Raw genomic sequence first — 26,952 nt, 5'->3', positions numbered from 1 at the left:
ATGCAGCATTTCAAGGTTCTGTCACCTCATATTCAAAGAATCCCAAAGGAAGAGGAAACACTGTGAATGCCTGTCAGTTTTCAGAAATTTAAAAGCAGAGAGGACAAACAGACATGCAGAATCAAGTTGGTCTCAGCAATATTGCCAGAAATCACCAAGAAGCAAGCATTTCCTTCCTCCCCTTATATCCTAAAAAAGTGTCTCTGGTGGCTGAGAGTGCATAAAATGTCACTGCACTGGTGAGGAAGCAGAGAAGCAGCTGCACATCTGCAGGGGCCAACTTCCATTTTGACTACACATTAATCTAATACAAAAACTGTGAGCCCTGATGCTTCACGTGCTCCTCCAAAGAGTCATGATTCTTTTTTCAGGGCTTGCAAGTAACTAACTCTGTGTGGCCCAAATTTGAATTCTTAATACAGCAGTGTAAACGCTACTCCAGCGTGTAATTGGGAATCCAGTCAGTGAGCCAGAATGATTCTGGCACAGATGTCCGCAGCACGGATGAAAAAATGTCTTAGTTATATACATCTGCAAAGTTGACTGTACATCTGCGAGCACATGAAACTGAAACAGAACATACAGGAGAACTGGGCAGGAGATCTGAATGAAAAACAAGACGAAGGCTTTCTGTGAGTATAACTTGCCTGACTCATCAGGCAAGAGAATAACCGAAGCATGATGTTTTAAGCTGTATGCCGTGCTATGTGTAAGGAAACTGTGTAAAAACTGCAATGCTGTGACTGCTCTCTGCTGTTTATATAATGGTAAATTGTATATCTCTGTCACATCGAAGATTGAATGCAGTCTGTGTGAAATTGCAAGCTTCTGTTTGTTGTTAGACTTTAGTGCAGCCTAATTGACTGATACATGTGACGCTTCTGATTTCAAAGTATAACATGGAAAAGGAATGTTGATCAAAACACGGATGTGATGAGTTTGTTTTTTCATCTTTACCCTATTCAGGAAAAAGAAAAAACACGCTGACTGTTTTTTTCATTGGTTTTTTTGCCAACTGATGTAAATTTCTCATTATAGGGTTGTAACTGTATCAAGTGAATGGCACAGATAAGTACTTTACCAGTGAAACAAGGTTAATGTGACACCTGATACGGCAGCCACTCAAGAGCGGGTTGTTTGCTGTTGGTTAAGATGCTCCGTGCATTTTTGAACAATGTCCATCCTTGAGTCTTTCTTCGTTCCGTTTTCAGAGTGATAATGACACAGCTGGATTTACTCAAGCAGAAAAACAGCTGTGATGAAGAGGCTCTCATTAGCAATCCTTCTGTTCAGGATGTAGGCCTGATCTGACGCTTCTCTTCTGAACATATAATCAGCAGGGCTGCGGGCTGCAGGGTAAGCACGACCTGAAATGCAGGAAGAAGGATGTTTCCCTCTTCCTGCACATGAAGTATCAGTCTAGACTGGCAAAAATAATATATTACAAAGAAATAACCTTTTTTTTTTTGGAACAGGTTTTTGTTTGTAGAGAAAAGCAAAAAAAATGCAACAGCTGATTTTTTTTTCTATTACATAATCTGAATCCATATGGGATTTCCATATAAATGGCTTTCTTCTCAACCCAGATCCTTATCTCTTTATTCTGCAGCCAAGAGATGAATCCTTCCTTCATTTATCTTTAATTGGATTTCCAATATAAACTTGTTATCCATCAGAGATCCCTTCGTGCCTCCCTCCTCGCATTCAACTTTTCAGCAAGTGACATTAGATGCTCTGCTAGGCTGCTTCATTATTCATCAAACCGACTCACAGCCAAAGATAAATGTAACAAAACTAGAATGAACGTCCTCTGAAAGATTCCTTTGGCTTTTTCTTTCATTTATTCCACACTCATTTGGATTCACTTTAACACCATCCCTGTCAGGCTCAGGAGGGACTCGGAGTCAGACCGTCACTAAAGTTCACGTTTTATTTACACACACAGACACCAGGTGCGAATATATACAGGTGAGGGGGCACAGGAAGAGGGTCTCCGGGAAGCACAGGCACGGGAAGAAGAGGGCTATGTACAAAATCCACTGAAGCTCAGGTAGCTCGGACTCCGGCTTTAGCTCACCAACGGCGGTCCTCAGGCTGGCGAGAATCGAGTGTTACACAATAATCCAGCGAGGAAGCACTCTCAGCAGCCGCCTTAAGAAGTGAGTGAGATGATTGCTTGCAGGTGTCCGAGCCAGGGGCTGGAGCCGTCATGACTCCGCCCCGGTAGAGCGCAGTGCAGGGGAGAGAGAGAGATGCAGCACAACAAAAACACTTGTAGCCATACAGAGTCAGCCGAGAAGGCACAGGGTCATGACAATCCCACTGTAAATTTAAGGCAGAGTTTAAAGACATAATGCTTGATAAAGGTGGGTAGAATCAAAGTAACACCCTCAGACATCACATCATTATCAGCTTGAACCAATACCAGCCTGCCCCAGTATGTCTGAAAGCTCAGAACATTGTTATTAAAGGCATTGTATATATACAACCCCCATTCTAATAAACTCGGGACATTTGTGAAATGTAAATAAAAACTAAACCATTTGCAAATCTCATAAGCCCATATTTTATTCATGGTAGAAGACAGAAAACATCAGATCTTTAAAATGAGAAAATGTACAATTTCAAGAAAAATAAAAGCTTATTTATAGCCACAAAGTTTTTGTACACTAGAACACAACAAAAAGAAAAAATCCATCTAACATCATTAGCCAACACTAGCATTATAAAATACACTGAATGACCCTGATATGTTACAGTAGAACAACTGATACTGAGCTCATGATCATGAAAACTGCTGCTGCAGTTTGCTCGCCTCTGCTCAAAACCTTGAATAATGAAGCTCAGATTACAGCAAACACAGAAGTGTGATGAAACAAATCTTACTTATAGAACCTTTAAACCCCTCATGGAAAAACGAACCACAAAATTGAATGCATGAAGGCCACGAAAGAAAACACAATGTTTGCCAACGTGAATTGGCCAACACCAACTCAGATGTTTAAATAATCCAACCAGCTCATAAAGACAAAGTGAAATCATCAGTGCACTCCCCAAAAATATGTTCAATGAATACAGTAAGTAACTGAGGTTTCAGGAAAATAGTCACCTTACTTGGAGGAAAGATTATCCCCTTGCTCGGTTATTTCTCCAAAGTGGCAATACTGTATGCAAAACGAGGGCTGTTGAGGACTTTGTTTTATTCACATCTATCATGCAGGTACAATGAAAGAGAAATTTTTTATATGTAGCTTGTAGGAGATGTACTTAGGCCACATGAATAAACACCTTATTTAATAAAAGAACTTTTCATTAACTGGCACGTACCACAATGTAAAAGTGAACACAGTTCCCCATTGATTTATTTTATGCTAATTTATATATTTTTTTATTGTTCTTCTAAGACCTGCACTTTATGTAGGTAAAAAAGAGGGACCATTTTTTAATGCAAAGATCTAACACAAACTTAAAATGAATGTGAATGTGTTATGTTTACATGAAAGTTCAAATAAACTCAAATCAATGATTAATTGTGACAAATAACTGTGATCTCAATATAATTGTTATTATCATTTTGATCATAATCATACATATAAACATATTATGTGCTGATTCTGTAATGTTTAAACTCTAATACAGTTTTATTATTAATGTAATATTACTGAGGATATCATTTGCCCAATGAACAGATTTTTGAAGCTATATTCCGTTGTGCATTTATTCTCTACCTCTTCTTAAGAGCTTATTATGTATGAGTGAGGTTATTTCTGTGCTTTGTCTGATGTTTGACCCCAAGAGAGTCTCAAGCAGCAAGGGGAGAAAGAGAAAATTATCAGTCAAAGACGGAAAACAATTAACGGGCTCAAGCCTCCCACACTTGAGTCCCTGCTTGGATATCGAGTCAACTCACCTTACGCTGTCAGTATCCACGTGTGGGAGAGTGAGACTGGCAGGGTCTACAAGTGAGCCAGCCAGATGTCCCAGGTTCTAACAGCTTGGCAGAAAACGAATCAAGGCCTTTATTGCACTCAGCATCAGACACTGCTGAATACTGAAGTGTGTGGGCGAGTGGAGGCAGGGGGGATAACTTAACTGCCATCACAGCCATGATAACGAAGGAAATTAAAAACTTGAGTACAGGTTTAACAGGAGGCAACACCACAAAGAAGAAGGTGTGATTTAAATGCAGCACACAAAATACCCCCAAAACCCCACTAGCAATATACTTTGCTAGCCACGCCTTCTTTTTTGCACAGTGCCAATGAGTCTGACTGACGTTACAAGTCGCTGGAGAAGTTTAAGTTAATATTAAAAACAGTGAACTGTTTTTTGTAGTTTTGATGCAATTTTCGCATTGACATAATTAAAGTCCAATATGGCACAAACACAAACTACACCCAAAGTATCCAGAACTATTTCTTCCTCCCAGGAACTCCAAAGAACTAAAAGCTTCCTTCGGGCCACTGACTGCAGTCCCAAACTGCGACATGGAAATTTAGACAAATCAGTCCACTGATGGTAGAATTTTACAAAAACATATAGTCAGAACTTGACTTTCTTTATCTCTTTTTTGTGTCTGTATGAAAGATTGTACCACACATTCTTAGTGACAGGGTGATGGTGGCCCTCTGACAAAACTTTGACAGTCTGGCACCTTCCTTCCAGGCTGTTTGGATGCATTTATTAGCCTTTTAGAACACTACCACTGTGAAACAACCTCTAGTTCTGTGCATTAATTGACTAAACTTGGCTTGACTTGGTGTGTACAACGTTCATAAAGTGACCATGAAACCAGCTGTGCTATAAAACTAAGTTGAAACCAAATTTCAAATTGATCTTGATGGTGAATGCTAAATGGTCTGGTTCTTGAATTCAAAGTGCTTTATACTACAAGTAATGTGATCAGCTGAATGATGTCACTTACTGCAAGTCTCCTCTGCCTCATCGGACCCATCCGGACACTCTGGTTCCCCGTCACAGCGCCAGCGTCCTGGGACACACTGCCCATTCAAACAAGCAAACTCTGCTGGGGCACATGTTTTCCTGGCTGCTCAGACAGAGAAGCACAGACAGAGCAGAAAAGAATCAAGACAGGATGTTAGAAAAATAGTTAAAGCCATATATAGTCTGCAGCAGAACTTGATTTCTGTCATGAAATTGGTAGAGTTATCATAATCCCTGCAATTATTCCCTTCATCAGAGATCAGTCTCATCATTTCTTACATTATTCCTGTGCAGTTCTCTATAGTGCATGCTCTCCTTCCAGATATCCTCCACTAATTATCTACACTTTCCCCATTTTCTTGACTTTTATTCATTGCACTGCCTCTCCCTCCGCGTTCTTCCTCCCCCTCCCTCAATCTGCTGATCTCCAAAAACAGTCTAATCTCTCCTTCAGGTTTTCCATCACAGAGCAGTGAAATGGATGTTGATTGCCGAACACTACAAGCTCAGGGAGGTTAAACCTTTTACCTCGCAAACCTGTTTATGATGGAAAGTTACATGCCAGCAAGGCCACGGGCTGATAAACATGTCAGGCGTGCTGAGAATTGGAAATCAAAAATAAACACGAGTCAGGAAAAAAGGCCTGTTTAAGCAAGAAGAAGAAAACTTTCACCAACAGCCGAGAGCTTTTCACTGTTACCATCCAAAAAATTCTCATCAACTTTGTTTAAAGTGTAACGTAAAACATGAACTCTTGACACAGATACACACACACACACATAAAATAACATTTTTAAAAAGTACTCTCCACTCGTAGCACCTAAGCTGCTAGTATTGCAAGAGAGTCGGATACAGGCAGAGGGCAGAGCCATTCAATTTCCTCAGCTGGACCTGTGCTACAGTCTAATAAATCACTGGCTAAAAGCCCTCAGCTGCGATCTGTGGTGCTGTTACACTGCCACGACTGTTTCAAAGCTGGCTCCAATGTTGGCACTGATGTTTCAAATTAGATATAGCATTTAGAGTTGTCCTGGGAGCTTAAATCTAGCTGAGGGGCTGTAAAGAAATAGAGAAAGATATTTCAAAAGGCTTTCCTAGCAGTGCTCCTACTACTGCAGCTTCTTTCTTGACCTTGGTTTTATTTGCTGTCGTCAAACATTGGGCAAAAAAGGTTTCTCTTGATGTCCGACATTTCCTTCTCTATGCCACAGCTATAACAAACCTTTAGGTCAAACACTGTGAAGGACTTCAACTTCAGCTCCTGCACCACGAGCAATATGCCTGTAGTTCCAATTAAGAGGTAAGATGAGTCTTTAAATTTAAACCTCTCTTTGAGCATGTGTAAATAATATCCTGCTGTTTCCCGGCAAAATGAAATTCCCAAATTGTTGGGGAGCAATGGTAGAGGAGCAAGAGTAACATTTAAACTGCAAGCACATTCCTGGGACACACTGCATTACTTTACAATGTATTGCATCATGTACTGTAACGTAGCATCATGCATTGTATACTGAGCAGTGTGCAATTTGCATGCTCGGTCCTGTGTGTGCACTTTTATGGATGACAACCTGTGAAGTATTATATTATTTAAATTTACCACCAGATGCTGTCTGTGTCCTTTACAAATTCACTTTGGGAGAAAAGGTGGATTTTATCTTAGTGCTGACACTGATATGCACACTTACCGTTGTGCTGAAGAGTGTATGTTACTCAGGATAAACTATGGCAGCGCCTGAATATTTCATAGTATTCATTTGTGGGGTAGGTGTTCAATGTTGTTTTTCACAATCCATCAGAGCAGCGTGCAGCAGGTTGACTGCACACCCACCTCAAAGCAGTCAGCTGTCACCAAGAAGCACTTAAATAGGAACCTGCTTGTCTCTAATGTATTGTAATTGTAAAACCTGTTAATTACCCCGTTCTCCAATTTCTCCTGCGCCTATAGTCGGCGTCAAACCAGTAACAACTCAACCCTGCTGACGTTATTAGAGGAAATTATTAAGTGTGTAACAGGGTCGCTCCAATAAACATGCATTTCAGCAGTGAGTGTGTTTATCACAGACCGCTGTCTCATTAACTTGAAAAAATTCTAAATTAACATTCGTTCTCGCCTTTTCTTGCAAAACGTTATGAGCTGACCTTATTACATTACTGAGAGAAACACTCCCCTTTCTCCATGACTCCCCCTCTCTACTGCTTTTGTTCTTTCAACCCTAGGTCATTCCTTCCTTTTTTCTCAGCCTGTGTAAATCCCAGGCCTCTAAGTTTACCACAAAACAAAGCAAAAACCCTTTGATGGTTATTTTTCTTGAGTCGCTTAAAGTGTGCTGGTTTTCCAGAGCGGTGCTTAAGTAGCTTAAGTGACACACGAGTCCTCATTAGTAATGTGGGCTTTCACTAAAGGTGAAGACAGACAATATGTGGCAAACAGGGGATTGTGATATCCTTTTAACCCATCTTCCCCTCAAGTGTATAAACTCATTAGCAGTGTGCGCACATCACTTTTAAAGATGCAAACTGTGTGCTTCCTGCAACACACATGCATATTTCTAAAATATATCATCACTCATGTAGGTTTGGCAGGGTAAAGAAGGAAAAGGAACACACAGGGTACCCACGGGCACAATACAAGCTTTAAAGGTACCACACCTCCTGCGACAGAATAATTAGACTCATAAGATCTTCCCTACAAATCCTCGAAAAAGCCACAGTACAGTGAATGTTTTATTCAGTACCAAGTTGAACATTTTTAACTTCCCAAACAAACCTTTCATTCCTCTGCATTCAAATCTCTGGATGGGTATTAATACCGTGTTAATTAGTCTGACTCCCATGAGATGAACGAAAAGAAAGATGGGGCAGGATGAGAGCGTAAGGCTCTGTGGTATGCTGGTTAAGGGTGTACTTAAGACTGTTTTTGATCGCATGACAAAGTCTTTGAAAATCTCACACTGATCCAGTATGTGGCCCCTCCAGGTCAAGCGTGCCCATGTCATGCAGTTTCTTGCTGAGATGCTGAGCTTCTTACTCAGTACAACTGAGCCTGCGACTCATTTCAGTCAAGGTCTACAGGGGCCATGGTTCACTTGGCAATAATTACTTAGGCCAGCTCATGCCATCTGCTTGGAATGACTTTCTGCTTTAATTAGGAAACATTTTAAAATGTTAGGCTCGTGGGGCGTGGGGACCATGAGGGTGGGCTGAAGGGGAAAGTGACAAGGGAATCAGGAGGTAGGCCATTAGATGGAAAGCTGAGAAATAACAAGTGAATAATAGCGACAAAGACTAATGGTGACAAACTATAATAATACTTTATGGATCCCTAATGGACACTGTTTAGGAACAGGCAATATTACTGTACTGCATTTGCCAAAGAAAGCACTTACTGAACTTAAATCCCCTTGACATGAATTACACACAACTACTCACATGCATTGCAGAGCTACACGCTGAAAACAGTACATCTCTTTGTTTAAGTATAAATGGCAGACAATTACACAGAGGCACGCCTCTCGTGCATCTGAGAAAATTCAAAAACAAAAGCAATCCAGTGTCGTTTGATTCTCGTGTCGTGAGCATTACAAATGGGACGTGACACAGGGAGAATGAAGGTGCTGTACAGGGGAGTTCACCCAGCCATGTTATGTCTCCTAGAGGAGGTACAGTGGGAAGGAGCTCTATGCTCTGGCAAACCCACCTGGAACCTCCTCCTCTGAGGCTGATGTTGTCAACATTTCACTGCTCCAGTTCCTTTTCATCTTTCTTAAAAACCATTCAAGTGGATGTGTTTGGCAGGCCTCTATGAAGTATTGGTTTTGCTGTTACATTTGGCTGATGCTGAGCCTTATATGAATAAGATATAAGTCAGTTTGGCTCACTGCTGATGTGACTGATATATGATTTTCCTCAGCGGTGGGGGTGTTAGTGTATAAATTGCAATGAAATATGCTCTATCATGCCTTGAGGAGCTTCTAACAAGCTTTAAACTTTTTTTTTTTTTTTTTTTTTTGCTTTTAATGTAAGATAGCTACATGGCTAAAAAGATAGCAACGACATGGTTGGTCACTCAACTGGCCCAACATGTTGGCCTGGAAAGGATTTCCCCCCTCTTTGTGTTCCTATTTCAATTTTAAATTTTAAATTCCATCTCCAGGCAACATCTTTTACCTGCAAAACTAATAGTATTTTTGTTACCCGAGTGTCATGTCAGTGCTGTCATGTTAGCATCTCAGTTTAACAAGCTAAAAGTTCGCATAGCTGGATAAATAAGCATTTAGATTTTAGATTCTGAAATTACAAGGCTCATGAGCACTGTTGGCTAATGGCTAACTAAGCTTCATGCAGTTGCTAGCATAGTAATAAACTCTTTCTATTCTCCCTTTAACTCTTCTTATTGTCAATTTCACAAATGAACGGCATGACTATATTGTCAGAATCAGGCCAGATCTATAGATTATCTAGATTAATATGGCATTTGAGACTTCATCTCGTGGATGGCACATTTAGCCACCACCATGTTGTATTTTTTAGAACGACATGTGACAATATTTGGTTGAGCGGGCGCTTCCCAACTTGGCTACCAAGCTGCATCTAGAAGCTGTACAGGTGCAGAGATGCACATATTGGCTATAATGCTAAAATACTAACAAAACACTAGAATTTCACTCACAGAACTCACAAAACTGAGTCACAAACTATACCACACAAGCCATGTTATTAGTCAAATCTGCTGGAAAAGCTACAAAATTTAATTCAAGTATCCACATATATGATTTTTAAAGGGCTCCATAGAGGTTAAAACAATTTTAACATGGAAGTCTATGGGGATTGACCACCTTTCGGGGCCAGCCTCAAGTGGCACGTAGAGGAACTGAAGTGTTTGGCGCTTCTGCACTGGCTTCTATTTCAGCCCTATAAGCAGCCCACTGGTCAGAAGATGTTTCACTGAGGCTTGTTGTCATGTAGCAAACATGAGACAATCATCACCAGACAGTCTCATTACTAAAAACACTTGGCTGGTAAAGAAGCTAATCTTTCTTCAGCAAAATCGAGCATGGCAGAGACTTTGTGTTAGAGACCTGACAGGTTCAAAACTGTTTAATATCTGATCTTACTGTGTAAGCGATTTGTATTTTCACATGTACCTCTGTTGGGAAATTGGGAAGAAAAGTGTAGCTTCAGCAGATATGTGATAACATCTTATAACCCCAATTCAAAAAAAGACCAGACACTATATGAAAAAATTTAAATAAATACAGAACTCAAAGATCTGCAAATCTCATGAGCCCATATTTTATTCACAATAAAATATAAAAACACCAAATGTTTAAACTGAGACATTTTACTTTTTCATTGAAATATTAGCTAATTTTGAATTTGATGTCTGCAATATATTTAAAAAAAAATGAGACATGGCAACAAAAGACTGGAAAAGTAAGTGGTAATTTAAAAAAATAAACAGCTGGGCAAACATCTTGCAACTAATTAGGTTAATTAGTAACAGGTCAGTAACATGACTGGGTATAAAAAGAACATCTTAGAAAGGACAAGCTTCAAAGATCCAGTTTACAAAAAGCTGGATGTCCTTGGTCTTCATGCCCCCAGGATGGTTTTATGGTCCTGCAAACGCATCTGTTCACATATACTTTTCAGCCAGACAGAGTGGGGAGATGAGTTTTCAACCACCCGAGACTCTCCGGTGCAATTCTCCAAGATCCTGACTGCACGTTGTCGGATGCAGGTGACTTGAGCGACTGCTGAATGTTGACTGATTGACAAGTGGGCTGGAACAGAAAGGGGGGCGACAGCGGAGTTCACCAGAGCGCCACCAAAAAAACTTCAGAAGAAATACAGTATGAAAAACACAGACAGTGGCTGCAGTGCACACTTTTAATAGCTTTTAACACTCGGTTTCACTTCAGCTCTTTATATGTTATAAACTTTGCTTTCCTTCGCAACTGACTGACGTACCAACAACAGCAGTAACATCAATGGCCCAAAGACCGGTTGTAACACATACTTTTTACACTGCTTCCAACTGACAACAGAGCTCAGTGCAGGCAGACGGGCAGTCCCTGGAGTGGAGCGGACAGCGAACGCAGTACCTTTGCTCGACCATATAATCGGCTTCACGAAGCTCAGCGCTAACAATAAGGCTGATTTTGCCATGGAAATTACTGCATGTGCTCAGGAACCGTTTGTTTGTGAAACACAGCTCACTGTGACATCTACAAATGCAGTTTATGCAAATGCAGGCTCTAACGTGTAAAGAAGAAGCCATATGTGAACATGATCCAGAAATGCTGCTGTCTTCTCTGGGCCAAAGCTCATTTAAAATAGACTGAGGCAAAGTTTCATCATCCAAAGTTGAAATTCTATAAATTTCAGAGAAGAGAAACAGGATGCATATTTCAGCAAGTCAGTGCTAAGCCACATGCAGCTGTGTCCTTCCTGCAGTCCAGACCTTTCACCATGAAATGATACAGGACTGCTGAGAAGCTACAATCCTGTATCACAGAAGAATCGGGCAACATTCCTCTCCCAAAAGTCCAACAGCTGTTCTCCTCAATTCCCAGATGTTTATGGATTGTTGTTAAAAGAAGAGAGGATGCAACACCGTGCTAAACATGGCCTGGCCCAAATCTTTTTTGCAACATGTTGCTGCCATCAAATTCAAAATGAGCTTATATTTTTTAAAAATTGTACTTCTGCTCAGTTTAAAAAATGGATATGCTTTAAGTTTTAAATAAAATGTGCATGAGATTTGCATATTATTGCACTCTGTTTTAATTTAAATTTATGCCATGTCACAAGCTTTTTTTGGTACAGGGGTTGTGCATCTTTAAATACTGGTTCAGATGATTTGTCATTTCAAATATTCACGACCTAAATTTGATCAATTTTGACTATTTTTATTAACATGCATTTATTTGTATGTATTTTGGGATGTTTGAAATAGTAACAATTCAAAATACCAAGTATGAAGTTTCAAAATGTAAACCTTTCTGTGGGGACACGTGGTCGTGTGACTGAGTGAACATATTAATGTGCCGAGTCAAGAGCAGAGCACACTCAATCACTCAGTGATGCTCTGGAGCAGAAAAGCAGACAGCTTTCAATCACCTGACATTCACATGCATAAAAACACACACACACCCGGCCCCTTGGAGAAGAATTATTTTCTTCCTTCTGATTTTTTTTCACCGTGAAGGATATTAATGACAGCACTTTCATTTTGGGGGCCATGAGAAGCTTAATAGGTAATGCAGTGATAAGCACATTCTCCTGTGGATCAGAAGACAAATGGCCTCATTAGCTCAGAGTGAAGTAGGGGAGTGTTGTCGAAGCAGGAAACATTATGTATCCCGTTAGCTTAAACCAGCATGCAAATGACTAACCCTGCTAAAATTAATGGGATATCATGATAGCATACAAAATACAGCGTAGCATCGACAACACTTGGGACAAGCTGTTCCTGAAATTGTTTTTTCGCAAATAATTTCAGGATTTAATTAGATTAATTCTGGCATTTACATTACCTTTAACTAAGATACATGCCTGTGCAGAGAAACCTCATGTAGCTTGGCTAAGTCTCCTCAGAGCAGCAAACAATTTCTCTTGTTGATTCGATTTATCTGTTGTTATCTGTCAATAGAGGATGTCATTACGTATTTTCTCCTGTCACTCAGGTCTGTGTGGTCAGTGGTGAGCCACTGGAACCAACAGGAAGATGAAAAGCCACACAGGACTAAGCTCTAGCTCAGCACTGGTTGATAGAGTATTGATCCAAAAAAACACAGAGCCAAGTAGTGGCATCTACAGATGAAATCTCCCCTTTTCCCTCTTGTGTGCTGTGCATTTCATCCTTTTGGACAAACTGACCAAATGAAATAAGATAAAGCCAGGAGAATGGATTGATTACCCCTACCATGACCTACATTTCTGGGCTGCAATTAAAATAGCATGTGATAAATGATGGTTGTTACTATTCAAAGTTATGGTGATTTAAAGCTTCATTATTTGGGTCTAATTGGCCAGAAGATGGGCCTTGAGTTTTTGATTACTGATATGACATTACAACCTGTGGCAGAGGTGTGGTCCCTCACTCAGCTGCAGGGGAGGGGTGGTGCAGTGAGCTCAAGGGGTGGTGCCAGGCAGGTGAGCGGACAGGTGATGGTGATGGCACTGACGAGCTCTCTACTGCTTTTAGTGACACTGGAGTGGAGAGGAAGCAGGCTTCGTCAGGAGGTGTGCGCAATCTGGGAGAGCTGCAGTGCAAGTGTGTGTGCTAATCCAGAAAGTACACGGCTGTACACGCTGTGTGTGTGTGTGTGTGTGTGTGTGTGTGGGTCCTTCTACACAGCCTTTATACCATTCTAAATATTAAGACAGAAGCTGTGATATCTAAACCAACAACAAACATTTTCTTTAAATTTGTAAGGGAATGCCGATCCCCGGGAGAGGAGGCTACAAACACAGGGCGCAGAAAAAGATCCCACAGTATCCTCACAAAATCGCAAACTTTAACTGAAAGCTTAGCGTAATACACAGGAAGGCACCTGGCTGGGCAAACAAAACAACAGCAACAAAATATATATAAAAAATAACAATAGAAGATATATATAGTGAAAAACGTGAATGATTTCAAAATAAAACAGGAAATGGTTAAAAACTAAGGGGTGAAAAGAGTTCAGGATTTTTATACAAGAGACACTGAACTCATTAAAAGAAGATAAGCATACAGGCCAATAAGAACCACTTTGTCTGTTTCTAGGCAACTGCTTGTATCTGTGTTGGTTCAGTAATACTGAGAAAATAGTCACATGAAAATAAAGTTTCAGCAAAGCACTTCTATTTTAAGAATGCAGTCTATATTTAATAGATGATCCAATACTTTTATTTAATCTCTGGCAAATTACATTTAATGTTCAATACTCATCACGTCAGTGAAGTAGCACACAAGTGCAATCACACTTGCCTAAAAATTGCACACTGACGGACGAAGTATTGTGAAAAGCGTGAACTCATTTCAGTGCTCAGTTTTAATCGGCAACATTTAAAAAATCAATAAAACTTTGATTGTAGGTGAAATAGCCATGTAAAAATAATATGGCAAGAAAAAGTCATGTCCGATCATGTAAAGACTACCACACATCTATAATTACTAAACTCACAATGCTGTAATGCAGAATGCCGGAGGTAAGGGAGGCTACTTATTGCTGTTCACTGCCCAGCTTTTCTTCTGACCTTGTGTACTGGCCAAAGACTTACACTGTGCTAATTATAGCCCACAGCCTCCAAAAAGACATATTTTCTCTCCCTCCCTGTCAGGTCACATTGACACAAAAACCACCTTTATAAGCAAAAGACTGGGCAGCCTCAGCTTAAAAAGCTCCTTAGTCACCTTTAGGAAGCCCGGGAGTGATATTTTTTAGTGAAGACTTTTTAGGTCCAGCTTAGCTAAATCCCTAGAGATTTACCTTGAAGCCAATAGTATCATGGAGCAACATCACACTGAAGTATAGTGGATTGTGCACAAGCATCTGTAAGAAAGCAACAGGACACATCTGTATCTCAGTTTCTCAAGAGGTTTTCAAGCCTTTTTGGAGCTTTTTTTCACGCTCCTGCGACAGTCTGCTGCCTTTTGATCTTCAAGCTCATATATGAAGTATACACGTGGGTGGACAGGCACACTCCCGTGTACACCCTACCACAGAGCTGACACACTGACAAATGTTGCAGATATAACGCATACATTGGCGCTTACAAGACAAGCTTGCCAAGAGAAGCAAACACACAAATACAGGACGACACACATACACACGTACACCAGCGTTCACTGCGTGACGCCTTCTCCATGTGTCTGACCTTCTGTTAAAATCCTTTCTTCCTGTGTGTTTTTCCTGGTTTAGAGACACAAAATATGGTTGATCTACAGCCATATGTCAACAGTTTCATCCTATAACCTGGCACTGTCACTGGAATACACTGTGCCTTTATACAAACTAAAGGCAAGTCCAATTTTGCAGAGGACTCAGCATGTTATTCAGTGAAGCATGAAAAAGTGACATGAGCCGGTAAGATCTTACTGCATTTTAGAAAGCAACTAATTTCTACAATTTGTTTGCAGACACGCAAACAGCACCTACAGGCTCTATTTACACTACATTTATGAATTTATGGGATTTAAATTTTATGTATAAGTTGTAATTTAGAAAAAAAAGATAAGAAAAGAGATCATATCAGACACCAGAAGGTGAATCTAAGAATACAGTTTACACCTTATTTCAGGCTGCACTCTACCTTCTTTGAAAATGGTGTTTTAGTGCTCATCTCATTATGGAGTTAAAACCATTACTGTACAAGTGGTTCTGCAGTTACACTTGGTGGTACAGGTACTTCTCTCCACTGTGTTCCCTATATTAAATCCAGCAGCCAGCTAATGATTCAGCAGGGAGAACAATCAGACCCCAGGAGTGTCAGAGAGGAGCCCAGAAGACATTACCAGTGAAATATGAAAGACATAGCTTCAAGAGTAAAGCTGCTAGAAAAAGTGATGGGAACCACACAAGAAGAGGGTGTAACGGAGGGAATGAAATGAGTCTGCACCGAGTAGAGAGGAGTACATCTTTGATGAACTACCTTGTTTCATGTGTTGAATGTGGTTTGTGTTACATCAACGTGACACGAATGTCCTGCAGGCAAAGTTTAAATAGGAACCAGCCCCTACTGCTGTCTCTAAGTCCACAGCAAGGGTCAGATTATGCACACTTTTCCACAGTTAGAGCTAGTGAATGCAGCCCCAAATCCTACTTTTATCAGAAATGAGCAGAAAAACAGGAGCCTTCAGAATAAATCTAATCCTACTAGACAGATGGAGTGGCCTCTTGTGTTAAGATAAAACGGTGAAGGCTTAACTTTTGATAAATGGCTGATTCTCTGACCGTTCACACACAGAAACAACAACCTTCGCAAACCATTTAAAAACATTACATAAGCAACCACTGCAGATAACAGTGCAATGTCAAAGAAATGCGGTAAAGCACCTGCTTATTGCGGTAAACTATCTAAATAAGGTGCCCTCCAAATGAACGAAGACAAGCTGGTTGCTGTAGTCTGTCACCTGCCCCAGAGTTTTTGGTTAATAAAGTCTCCCTGGCAGGGAAAACACACAGACACACACAGTTTTAGGACAGGTCCCTCAGCCAAACAGCTGACACCGTCACTGCTGCTCTTCCCCCAGAGCCTCTCCTGCATGCTTCGATAGAAATCAGCACAGCAGCCAGATGCTCCTTCCTCATAGCCTGAAAGAACACAGTCTGCGTAGAGTTCAAACCAAGACCCCGATGAACATAACTTATATAATCTGTAACGGTCATAACCTTTGGTACTGTGTTGAGTCCCTGGCCTTGCATTCCCCATCACAGCCTTATAACAGTCTACACTCAGCAAACCTCGACTGCACACATAAAATCTTTCTTTGCAATTTTTTGCTTCAAATTAAAACTGTCCACACACCTTAACCTTGCAGGTATTCAGCAAAGGCACAGTACTTTACTATCAGTTGCTAATGGCACAGCAGGGGATTCAGAGGCTTGCTTGAAGGAGATATTCAAGGATATCCCTGCATAGAAAAGGACAGCATTTCATACTCTCCAGTGTAGAGCGAAAATCTCTTATCTTGGAAGTCCACATCTATAAAAACGCAGTCGATCCAGATTTCAAAACTATAACATGAGCCTAAAAAAAGAAGCAGGAAGATTGAGGAAAGTTAGCACAGTGAAAGCAGTTCACTTAGGAACATCAGCACTGCGAGTTTAGTGCTGTAGTTGGATGAGATGAAGAAATAAAAATATATATATTTATCTTCGCCTGAAAATGCGGTAGCAAGCTCACAACAGCCCCCCTGTTGACCCCCTGTCGCTCAATGACTGCGACAGTGCACACGCAACAGCATCATAGTGTTTAAACATCTGAGCTTTAACAAATACCACCAATACAATGCCTATAGTCCAGCACACAGTAACAACAGTACTTCAGCCTTTAAATGCACATCAGAATCACTGTAGTCAGTGTTATCATCAGTGTAAGTAGATACAGTGGCTTTTAGAAATCTGAGAAAAAAGCTGTGATTCAAAAATGAGAGTCTGACCTGCTGAGCAACAATCTGAATGCAGGGTTTTCTTTGTCTTCTTCTTCTTCTTCTGTCTTTCTTTCTCTTGGCAGGTGACAACACAGTATGATCGCTCTATGTACACTAACAAAAAGTCTACGTTGTCTTATTGGAGAAAATCTACGCCCTGACCTGTTATTTTTGTATTCTTGGGTATTTTAAAGCCAAATTAACAATTTTTATCATATTGCTGATAATCTTCCTTCAGCTCTGACTAAATCCTCTTTGGGGGGGGGCTATTCCTTTATGAAGTAAAAAAATAATCATGGAATGGAAATTAATTAAGTCAATCCCAAAGCAATTTTGCCCTTCACTTGAAGATTCTCCTCTGAGTTTCAATGTGGCTGAAACACAGGAGACATTCCTCTTAACAATCAAAAGTAATTATAACTCCAGGACCAAATGCTATCATTCACTATTAAGATCTGACTGCCACAATTCATAAAGTGGACCTATTGTTCTCAGGCAGATTTGGTAATGGGAAATATTTGCAACCATAACATGCAGCCATGTTAGCCTGTCTGTCAGGCTGTAATTTGGCAAACCAGTACTTTGATGTAAATACTAACCATAGACTAGTATTAAAGATGGCTAAAAAATAAAACAAGAACTTGAATTCAAGTCCCTGCAATAGCCTTTCTGCATATGGGAGTGTGATACCTGCTGTCGTAAAACACCTTCTAGTCCTATAGGACGCTATGGGAAAACAGCCCTGGGCACTGAGCTAAGTAAACACCTGTCTCCAGACTTGTGATTTACTCGCTGTTATCCACCGAGTATGCAGTTCCACAGTCAGCCCTGCTTCACGCTCATCAAATCGCGATGGCGTAGGCTCAAGAGTTCAAAATAGTCCTTCAAAAAAATCAGCGTGTGGCCATGTCTAACTATGATACTGTACCAGTGGTACAGTACAGTATTGTAGTAAGAATTTGGCACATCAACAGAGATCTGAAAATTTTATAGCACTTAAATTCATATCAGTATCCTTGCAGACAATATGATACGGCACAGCCCTAATGCTAGCATGCTAACAATTGTGGCCAATTTTTATAGCAGTCCATGTGTGAGCTGTTCAAGGATTTAAAGTCACAGGATTATCATTTGGATTCATTATTTGGGACAAAATTTCAGGACAATGTATCCAACGAAAATATAGACCAACAGAGCTAAACCATAACTAAAAAAGCTGAAGTGAAAAGAATTTTTGGCCAGATTCAAGTAGTATGATTTTATCCAACACACCAACATTTGTATAAGATCTTACTCTTTTTTTAATGTAACAAGGTAAGTAAGTGATAAGTAAAATAAAGAGCTCCCTTGGAAATATGTCGCCACAATCATACGTAATATTTAAAGTACAGTTACTCATTGTGTATAGTGTTTCTGAATATAAGAAGTGTATGAATAATCTGAGTAAAACAACACTTTAACTTACAGTCAAACGTGTTTATGTGTCTTTTTCAACAGCTCTTAGCTACAAAACTAAAATGCTTTGTTAATAGACCTCTAAGCTTGACTTTTTAGTCTTTTGAGTGATTTAGTGAGATGTTATGCCAAAGCCTGCAGCATGTTTCTCAGAGCAGCACCCATCATTGCAGGAATAAACTCTCTTATTATGTTAAGCATAGCTTCAAGGACACCTTCAGGTTAGGTTTCAGCTATGAGGAGGAGAAAACATTAATTGAGAGCAAAATGATAGGCAGACTAAAGCAGGTGCAATCAAGATTGTAATTTTTCTAAATGACCTATTTCACAGCAGCCAATTTGATAAGAAATGGGGAACACTGGGTAACATTAATCCAGCTTCTGCTTCAATTAGATACAGAACCTTAATGCAGTTTGGTAACGTTTGTGATTGCCCAGTATTTCACTTTGAAAGGGAATGCTGGGAAATCTGTCTATAACATGAAAAGTTGCATCTGGGTTTTACATCAATACAGGATCCAAGTGTAAATAAGCCCCAGAGCTATTTGTTACGGGCATTTGAGTCTCTGATGATTCTCTCATTTAGAATGCGGATCTTGTACTTTATAAATTAATCTACAAAAGCACTTGCGGGCAATCTATATTATTACATTCCTGTTTCCGTATGTCTTTAAAAGCCTTTAGAAGGGATGATGTCTGGTCTCATTAGTCTACTTTCCAGTGGCCTTCCATTAAGCATCTTGAGTTTATAATACTGGATTTAAGAGTAAGTCAAAGAGTGACTTGTCACTCTCGGTTACACAGCAACCAAACGTATGAAGCGAGCCTACACCATAGTCAGTCCCGTATAAGGAAAAGTGTGCCACACTGGATTTTAATTTCTATACTAACCAGGGGGCTGTAATGAGAAATGGGAGATTAGCCATTTACCCTATGCAGAGAATGAGCCACATCTCTTTTTCTTCTTCTCTCCTTCCTTTCTCTTGCAAAGACCTGATTCCAATAGCACAAAACACAAAGGCCAAATTTTCAGAAACACCCTCACTGGCCTGCAGACTAAGCCACTGAAATTGCTGTGACAAGGCACTGAGAGCAGATTTTACATTTCCCACTGCAGACGAAAATTAACATAACTGTAATACTGCCCGAGGTCAAATTTCTTGTTCTAGAAAGTCTGCCCCTAGCAACAAGAAAGTGTAATTAAGACATGCTCAGACTTTAATCCTAGCTGCTGTTTGAACATCACCCGACAGTTACATGCAAACATAACACGCGCTCACGCATATTCGCCCACTTCTGCACGTCTGAGTAGGCCGTCTGTTTCTCTGTTTCTAAATGCATGCATTTTTTTCTTTCTTCTTCTTCTCACACACTGCACACTAGAGTCAGGCAGGAAGAACAAAGTCACAGACACCTATTGATGGACCCTGTGAGAGCTGATATTCTTAAGTGTGGACCCACCAAATACCCACTGTCCAATCAAAGAATCCTGAACCAACCCACCACAGAAACCGATTACTCAGACTGTGACTAAAGGCTTCCCCCCTCACCGCCAAAGCTTCTCTGTGTTAGCAAAGTGGCACAAAGCAACTTCTCCTCATGCCATGCGCATGATATAAGCTGTGAAATGCTTTAAACGTAATAATTATTAAGAGATTGAATACACCTCGAAGCACAGAGGATCACAAGGTTAGATGTGGTCTGGATGTTTGCTACCAAGCATAGAAAATCATCTGGAGTTGTAAGTACACTGGGTAAATAATTCATAGATAAATCCAAACACCTCACATTACTCTCAAAAGATGCAACGCTACCTCAATGCTCTGCTCTGTTTCTCTTTGCAGTAAAAGACTATAATATATATGCATCAGCATGAGCAAACTACGTCTTCAACTGAGTGTCTTTGGAAAAGCTGAAAGTGACAAAGCAGCTAGGCTCTTTACCACAGCTTCTTTCATGCATGCAAAGCTCAGATGGTTCCATTAAAAGCACGGTACACTTGTTACAGATCAGAGATGTAGCATTTCGGTTGGCCTCATTTAAACTAATAGTAGAGAAATGAAATGATTCATTAGCTGTTTTCATGATTCTTTCTTAAGCCGTACTGAGCAGAGGAATATTACAGCAGACTTGGTCTGAATTCCTAAAGACTAAAATGTCACAACACTGATTTCATGCCAAACTGGGCAGATTAAACAAGTAACCACACTCCATCACCCTTAAGGCCTATGGGAACATGCCAAGACTGTCAGTATAACATTGGTAATAGTTTAATTTGGGACACTCATCGGAAAACATGTAAGTCTTATACGCAACCCGGATTGGTTAGTCTTTGCATTTACAAAGCCAATTTTACAAGCCCGTAGAATAAAGCAAATGCAAGCTTGCACATTTCCTTAAACACCATGACATCATTTCCAGTGGGCTGTGTTAAATGTGTTGCAGCTTTACGATGCAATAGCATCCTCATGTTGCATGAGGCAATTTAATGAAGGTTTTTTCTGGGACATTTTCACTCCTATTTCTACCCTGTAAGAATATATGTGGAGTGGATATTCAAAGTAGGCCAGGGTACTGTACTATATGCAAAAGTGTGACTTCTGCTGTGTGGATAGAAAAAAGTAATAGTTCTCTGCACCAGACTTTGCAGATTAGTGAGTAAAAAAGCACTGTAAATTATTGATGTCATGGTTTAGGAGGAGTCACATACAAAATGGGTACAAAACAAAAGCGATAGATGTGCACACTGTAATAATCCTGTAAGAAATACTGTTTCTTAGAGGTCAATATTTTATTTTTTAAGCTTGAGCTCACCAAACTGTATGCAGTTAATGGGTTTCCTGCTAGGCTTATAACTAACAATAAACTACAATTTGCTAATAAAAAAAACTAAATTTTTTGGTGGAAGCCACTTATTTGTTTCTATAAAACCGATGTTGCAACATAATCTAACACACATACATGCATTTTGGCTTTAGCACTTGAACCATATAGACAGTACTCTCTTCAATCAGTTCGCAGATCCAGTGCCCCGCTTGTACTGTTTGAGAGAGTTTGGAGGGAGAATTCAGAGATGACAGGTGGACTGGTAACATAAAAAAGAAAGGGGGGGGTTTACCTATATTAATATCAGCAAGGCAAAGCATCAAGAGGAAAGGTTTTATTGCCTAAAATGAAAAGAGTGGGTTGTCTGGACTGATTGCAAACAGGCTGATGGAAGCACACAGTGCCTCCATCAACCTTCATGTGCAATCAACAAATGGACCAGGCTAGCATTTTTAAGACACAGGCTACACATCACTATTGGTAAGCTACAATGTAATCAGGGCTGGAAGAAGTAGTCTTGTCCAAGCAAAAATACTAGCACAACAATCCAGATTTGATTGCTTTTTGTGTATCTAATATTGTAATCACCATCTTACACATCATCTTACAAGACACAACATTGCTTCTTCAGAAATGTTCCCTATATGTTCCATATAAGTGAAAAGTGATAGAGTAATATTTTGAATAGAGTATCCCTGTTGATTTTGTAAAACAGAGATATAATAGCATGAATGAAATATAAATAAATAGCACAATGACTTTATATATTTATATATTTGAACCCCCAGTGTAAGCTGCTTTGCCACTCCTTGACTTAAAGTTAAACACAGAAAATCTGATTCACACAGCCGTGTTAGAAGAGCAGGAAAGCTGCATTAATGCCAGGTGTTTCCAGCAGCCTGGCTGCCTGAGCCTGAGCAGATGTTCTGCAGTGAGTGGCTCTTCTTTCAAACCAATTGGCATTGCTTTTAGTTTTGTACTCATGCTTGAGTAAGAGCTTTGTCTCTGTTAACTTAGCGATTTAGTTGTCTTCTTTCTGTGCAGAGTGCAACAGAAAACTCAACCTCAACTCTCACCTCTCTAAAGGAGAGACTACAGCTGATTTCTAATTGGCTGTGTGTCTTATCGGCTACACTTTATCTGATCTGCATCTGAACAATAACACAGCAAAACAACCACTCTAAAATCAATGACACTGCAGCACTCTTTATCCCTGCCCCCATGCCTTGCCCCGCTCCGCAACGACACCCTCCTTGGCTCTGCCTCCTCTTTCACTCCTTTTATTTCTCTAAACTCGGCATCAGTGTGGTTCTTCTTTTTCTGGTGATCCATGTCACAAGAGATTACATCATTACCCATTCACAAAGGGTATGCACAAACCAATAAAATAGACCACGTTTTCATTTCATGTGAACTCAATGCCTTTCAGTGTGCAGCCAGGGTGTGTCTTGTGCATCCATACTATGTGTGTACGTGTGATGGGCCAATGGCTATGCATTTAAAACATATCTATCTCTAGGCAGAGCTTAGCCGCTCAGCTTTGATCGCAATATTCCTGCCGGAAGCACACGGGGTCAAGTGCGGCTCAGACAAACCATCTGCTAGCTAACGTTTCCCACTTCTCTGCTTGCATTTCCAACTACTTCCAAGAAAACTTTTGCTCGAATACTAAGCCACAACTTTTGTGTTAACACACACAGACAGGGTGAATAATGAATAAGCATTATGTCATTATATATGATTAAATTAGAAAGCTTATATTTAAATCATATCTATGATTTAAATATAAGCTTTATAAATTAAACAGGCATGACTGACCTTTTCTGAAATGAGATGTACTTTCTCCTTCTGCCTGCAGAAATCTATTAAAACCTCCACACAGCAGTGTGATTAAACATGAAAATAATGGTAAAATAAGTTTCATTACAAATTCAAAACCAAGTTATAGCTACAAGATTTTGGTAAGATTTTTCACTGTGTGTTTTTGCGCATTCATAGTTAATATCTAAATCAAAACACACCCAAGCAGGTTTACACAGCCCATTTTTTTGTGTGCAGACAGAATATTTCAAGGAAAACTAAATAATCTAATTGGGTCTGCTGCTGCTGTTTTCAAATGCAGATTTCACATGAGCGAAAGCATCTTTCTGAAAATCTTTGATGTAAGAAAGGCCTGCGGGGGACAGCAAAACAAGTTACTCTGAACGGATGGTTATGTTACATTCCTCTAGTCAAAAAATGGCAAATCTTTCTTTGTTCAGATCTACAGTACAGATAATTGGAAGGTCATTGTTGAAGAGAAATCATTTGATAGTCCACGTCTGTACAGATTCAAGGCTTCTCTTGCTTAAATCTCTACTGCTGAGAAAATTAGTTCAAGTCTCATTCTAATTTGTTATGACTGTTCAGGTAATGCAATGCCTGACACAATAAAACCCTCATTTAACTTAGGCTTAGCTCACACATTCTGCATTTCTGCAGAAATTTAATTATATGTCATTCCTTAAGAGGAAAGGGAAGCTAATAGCATTTCCTCAGGCGATGGGAAATTAAATATAACTGAGTGATAGTATTTAGGCAAAACTAGAAATTTCAGAACCTTACTCTGATATTTGAGGCTTTTTTTTACAGCAATTTACTTACATTTTGTAAACTTACTTTAAAAAAAACATGATGTATGTATGATATATGTTCCAACACATTTCAATAGCAAAATTCTGAAAATGTAATAGTACTTGTTTTCTTTGTTAGGACAGGTATTGTAGGCAGCATATGTCCTAAGGACATATGCTGCCTACAATACCTGTCCTAACAAAGAGTCTTAGACTGCAATTCTTACGGCACTGGCAGGGCAGCATACACCTACAAGTGTTCATGTCTGTCCTTGTATGCTGAAGAAGAAGAAAGAAACCCAGAAGCACAGGAAAACTACCATATAGTGTAAATTGTGCCATGATAGCTCCAGCCTGACTTTGAATCAGCTATGTTCCACAGGGTAAAATGTTAGCAATGGCTAACGTTGCATAAATGCAAAAGCTAACTTAAAATGACTTACATTATCTCAAATAGTAAAGTCAGTATGCCACTTATCAGCCTTTCATTGCGTGTCCACAAATTGTAATGTTAACATTTTTAATAAAGTTACTTTTTAATAAGGGAGTTTATGTTTGCTCAATTCTGCAGTTGACAACCATGCAATAGGATATTGCTTGTTATAAGGATAACCACTGTTTGCGCCCTTTGTCTGGAGATTTGAATGGCTCTTTAGGCCAGCTGGATTGTCCACAGTTCATTTCAAGCTACGCGCACTGTTCTGATGGTTGCTGTAAAGGTGGAGACATGTAGGCAGGTGGTATGATTCAACGCAGTGACAGCCCGCATGCAAAGCTTCAACACTGTGATGGTGGCGATGTAATGAGTCAGTATGTAGCTGGGCAAAAGGAAGCGAATATGGCCTGTGTGAGCAGAGGTGACACTCATACTTTATCCGGCTACATTGAATCATCAATAAAACGAAAGAGTCCGAGGGCTATGGTTGCTGTGTCATAGCTATTTGCTCATCATTCCAATTCACTACCGCACACAGTGCTGACGCTCTGTGTTGCCCTGGCCTGACTTCAGAGATGCATAATATCCTCAGTAGTTCTGTGATGAATATGTTTACTCATCCAAAAAAAAAGATAAATCAAAATAAAGTAATACTCACAGCCACAATCATCCAATCCCAACATTGTCGCAGCTGTCAGAAGAGATTCATGAGCACGGCTGTTGTGTCACATGAAGTCGCATTTTTCACCAAAATGAGTCACAAGTTGCTAAGTGCCACAGCTCTTGGAGTGTGTGCCAACATCATCCCTTGTGGGTCTGTTTTTTTTTTTTGTTTTTTTTCCTGACAGTGATTCTGGATGAAAGGCGCTGTCTGCCTGGATGCCAGCGGGCCCAAGGCCTGGGTTCACAGAGCAGGCAGCCGCTCTCGAACATCCAGCATGTGTCTTATCGATTTTCAAAGTGACCTGGGTTCATTTCACTGCCACTGAATCACTTTTACAAAAAACTACAGGGATGTGTAACAGAATCACTTTATCAGTTAAAACAAGCAGCCCAGATCTCAAACACAAAGTGCCCTACCTCACCACCATATGTAACTTCCAGTACTTTAAGAACACTGCTCTAGAGTTTACAGGATACATTTTACACCATTAACTCACAGAAAAGCTCTAAATATGAGCTAAATATCTAAATATTTTGGGTTAATGACGGCCTTTAAACGATATGATTAAAATTCCAGCCCTGTAAAGTTTTCATTGATTTTAAAACAGTTAAATATTGAAACCAGAACCCAGTGTTAACTCCATAATAAAGATTCTCTGCACAGACTTTAGCTGATGAAGTTATTTTAGTGCCTCAGCAGTATTTCGGTAGTTCAACAGAATTGAAACAGTAAGTTTCATGAGGCGAGACACACTGCTAAGAGTGTCCTCGGAGAAATATCTGCTTTTTATCCCTTGAAATAAACACAGATTTCTGGGAGGTGTAATCTTTAAAATGATGCATACAAATGGTTTTCACTGAGGTGAAGGCACTAAAAAGACAAGTGGAAAAAGGGATAAATATGTGGCAGATGATGGGAAGAGGCTGAGGCTGAGTGATGTTTTATACCCCCACATTAATCCCCTCTCTCTCGCTCTGCAACGTTGTGTAACGACACACACTAATCTGAGATAATAGCTCAATTGGAGCTGCAGACTTCTTAATGATCACTTAGGGCAAGCTGGCTTGGAGACATGCAGATACAGGGCAGTAGGCCAGTAGCACCAGCAAACAAGCAAATAGTAATACACAAACACACACACGCACACACGTCGATAAGTTAGCATAATGTGGAAGAAAATATCTGGTTAATCTGTAAAACCAGAGACATTATAACAGAACGACACATGAGCTTATCGTGTTCTGACGCTTATGAGCAGTCGAGGTTCACAACAATTATAACTATATAGCAGCACGTACATTTAGTTCTTATCGTAATAAAGATGTAGGTAAATATACGCTTCTCTTTTTTTGCCACACTGTAGTCTTGGAAGTAATTAGTGTTGCATTTGTTCCAAGTGTGCTGTTGGGTTGAACCGGAACTGTTGAGTTAGTCCTTTCTATTGGTGTCTACACATGCAGAGGAGAACTTGGGGGGGGGGTTAAACACCTATTATTTTCAGTAAATTCATCAAATTTGCAAATCAGATTTTTACTGGTGAGCTCCTTTTTTTAATTCCGTTATCCACTGAAATTAAACCACGTTCATTTAAAAAGGGGTTCTAAGATAACAGGATTGTAACAAGCTGTTTCCAGAAGGACTGTGGTTTGACTGAAGGCTGATTTAAAAACATTTTATAGCATTTTAATTGCTCAAGATCGCTGTGAATGAATGGCCTGGCCTGTATCTATATAGCGCTTTACATACAGTCATCCACCCATTCACACACACATTCACACACTGGTGATGGCAAGCTACATTGTAGCCACAGCCACCCTGGGGCGCACTGACAGAGGCGAGGCTGCCGGACACTGGCACCACCAGGCCCTCTGAC

General features: G+C 40.0%; 1 protein-coding gene across 5 annotated transcripts in view; it reads right to left on the bottom strand.

The window, feature by feature from the left end:
• Nucleotides 1-26,952, bottom strand: part of LOC309694360 (low-density lipoprotein receptor-related protein 8-like) — an 85,223-nt gene that overhangs the window by 51,094 nt on the left and 7,177 nt on the right. For all 5 annotated transcript variants that reach the window (XM_082514391.1, XM_082514393.1, XM_082514394.1 and 2 more), the window contains exon 3: nucleotides 4,925-5,047. In XM_082514391.1, the coding sequence (XP_082370517.1) occupies nucleotides 4,925-5,047 (123 nt within the window). The remainder of the gene's footprint in view (nucleotides 1-4,924; nucleotides 5,048-26,952) is intronic.

This window comes from Aulonocara stuartgranti (assembly GCF_965226115.1).
Source record: "Aulonocara stuartgranti genome assembly, chromosome: 18".
Lineage (NCBI taxonomy): Eukaryota > Metazoa > Chordata > Actinopteri > Cichliformes > Cichlidae > Aulonocara > Aulonocara stuartgranti.
This window is presented reverse-complemented; position numbering and strand designations above follow the sequence as displayed.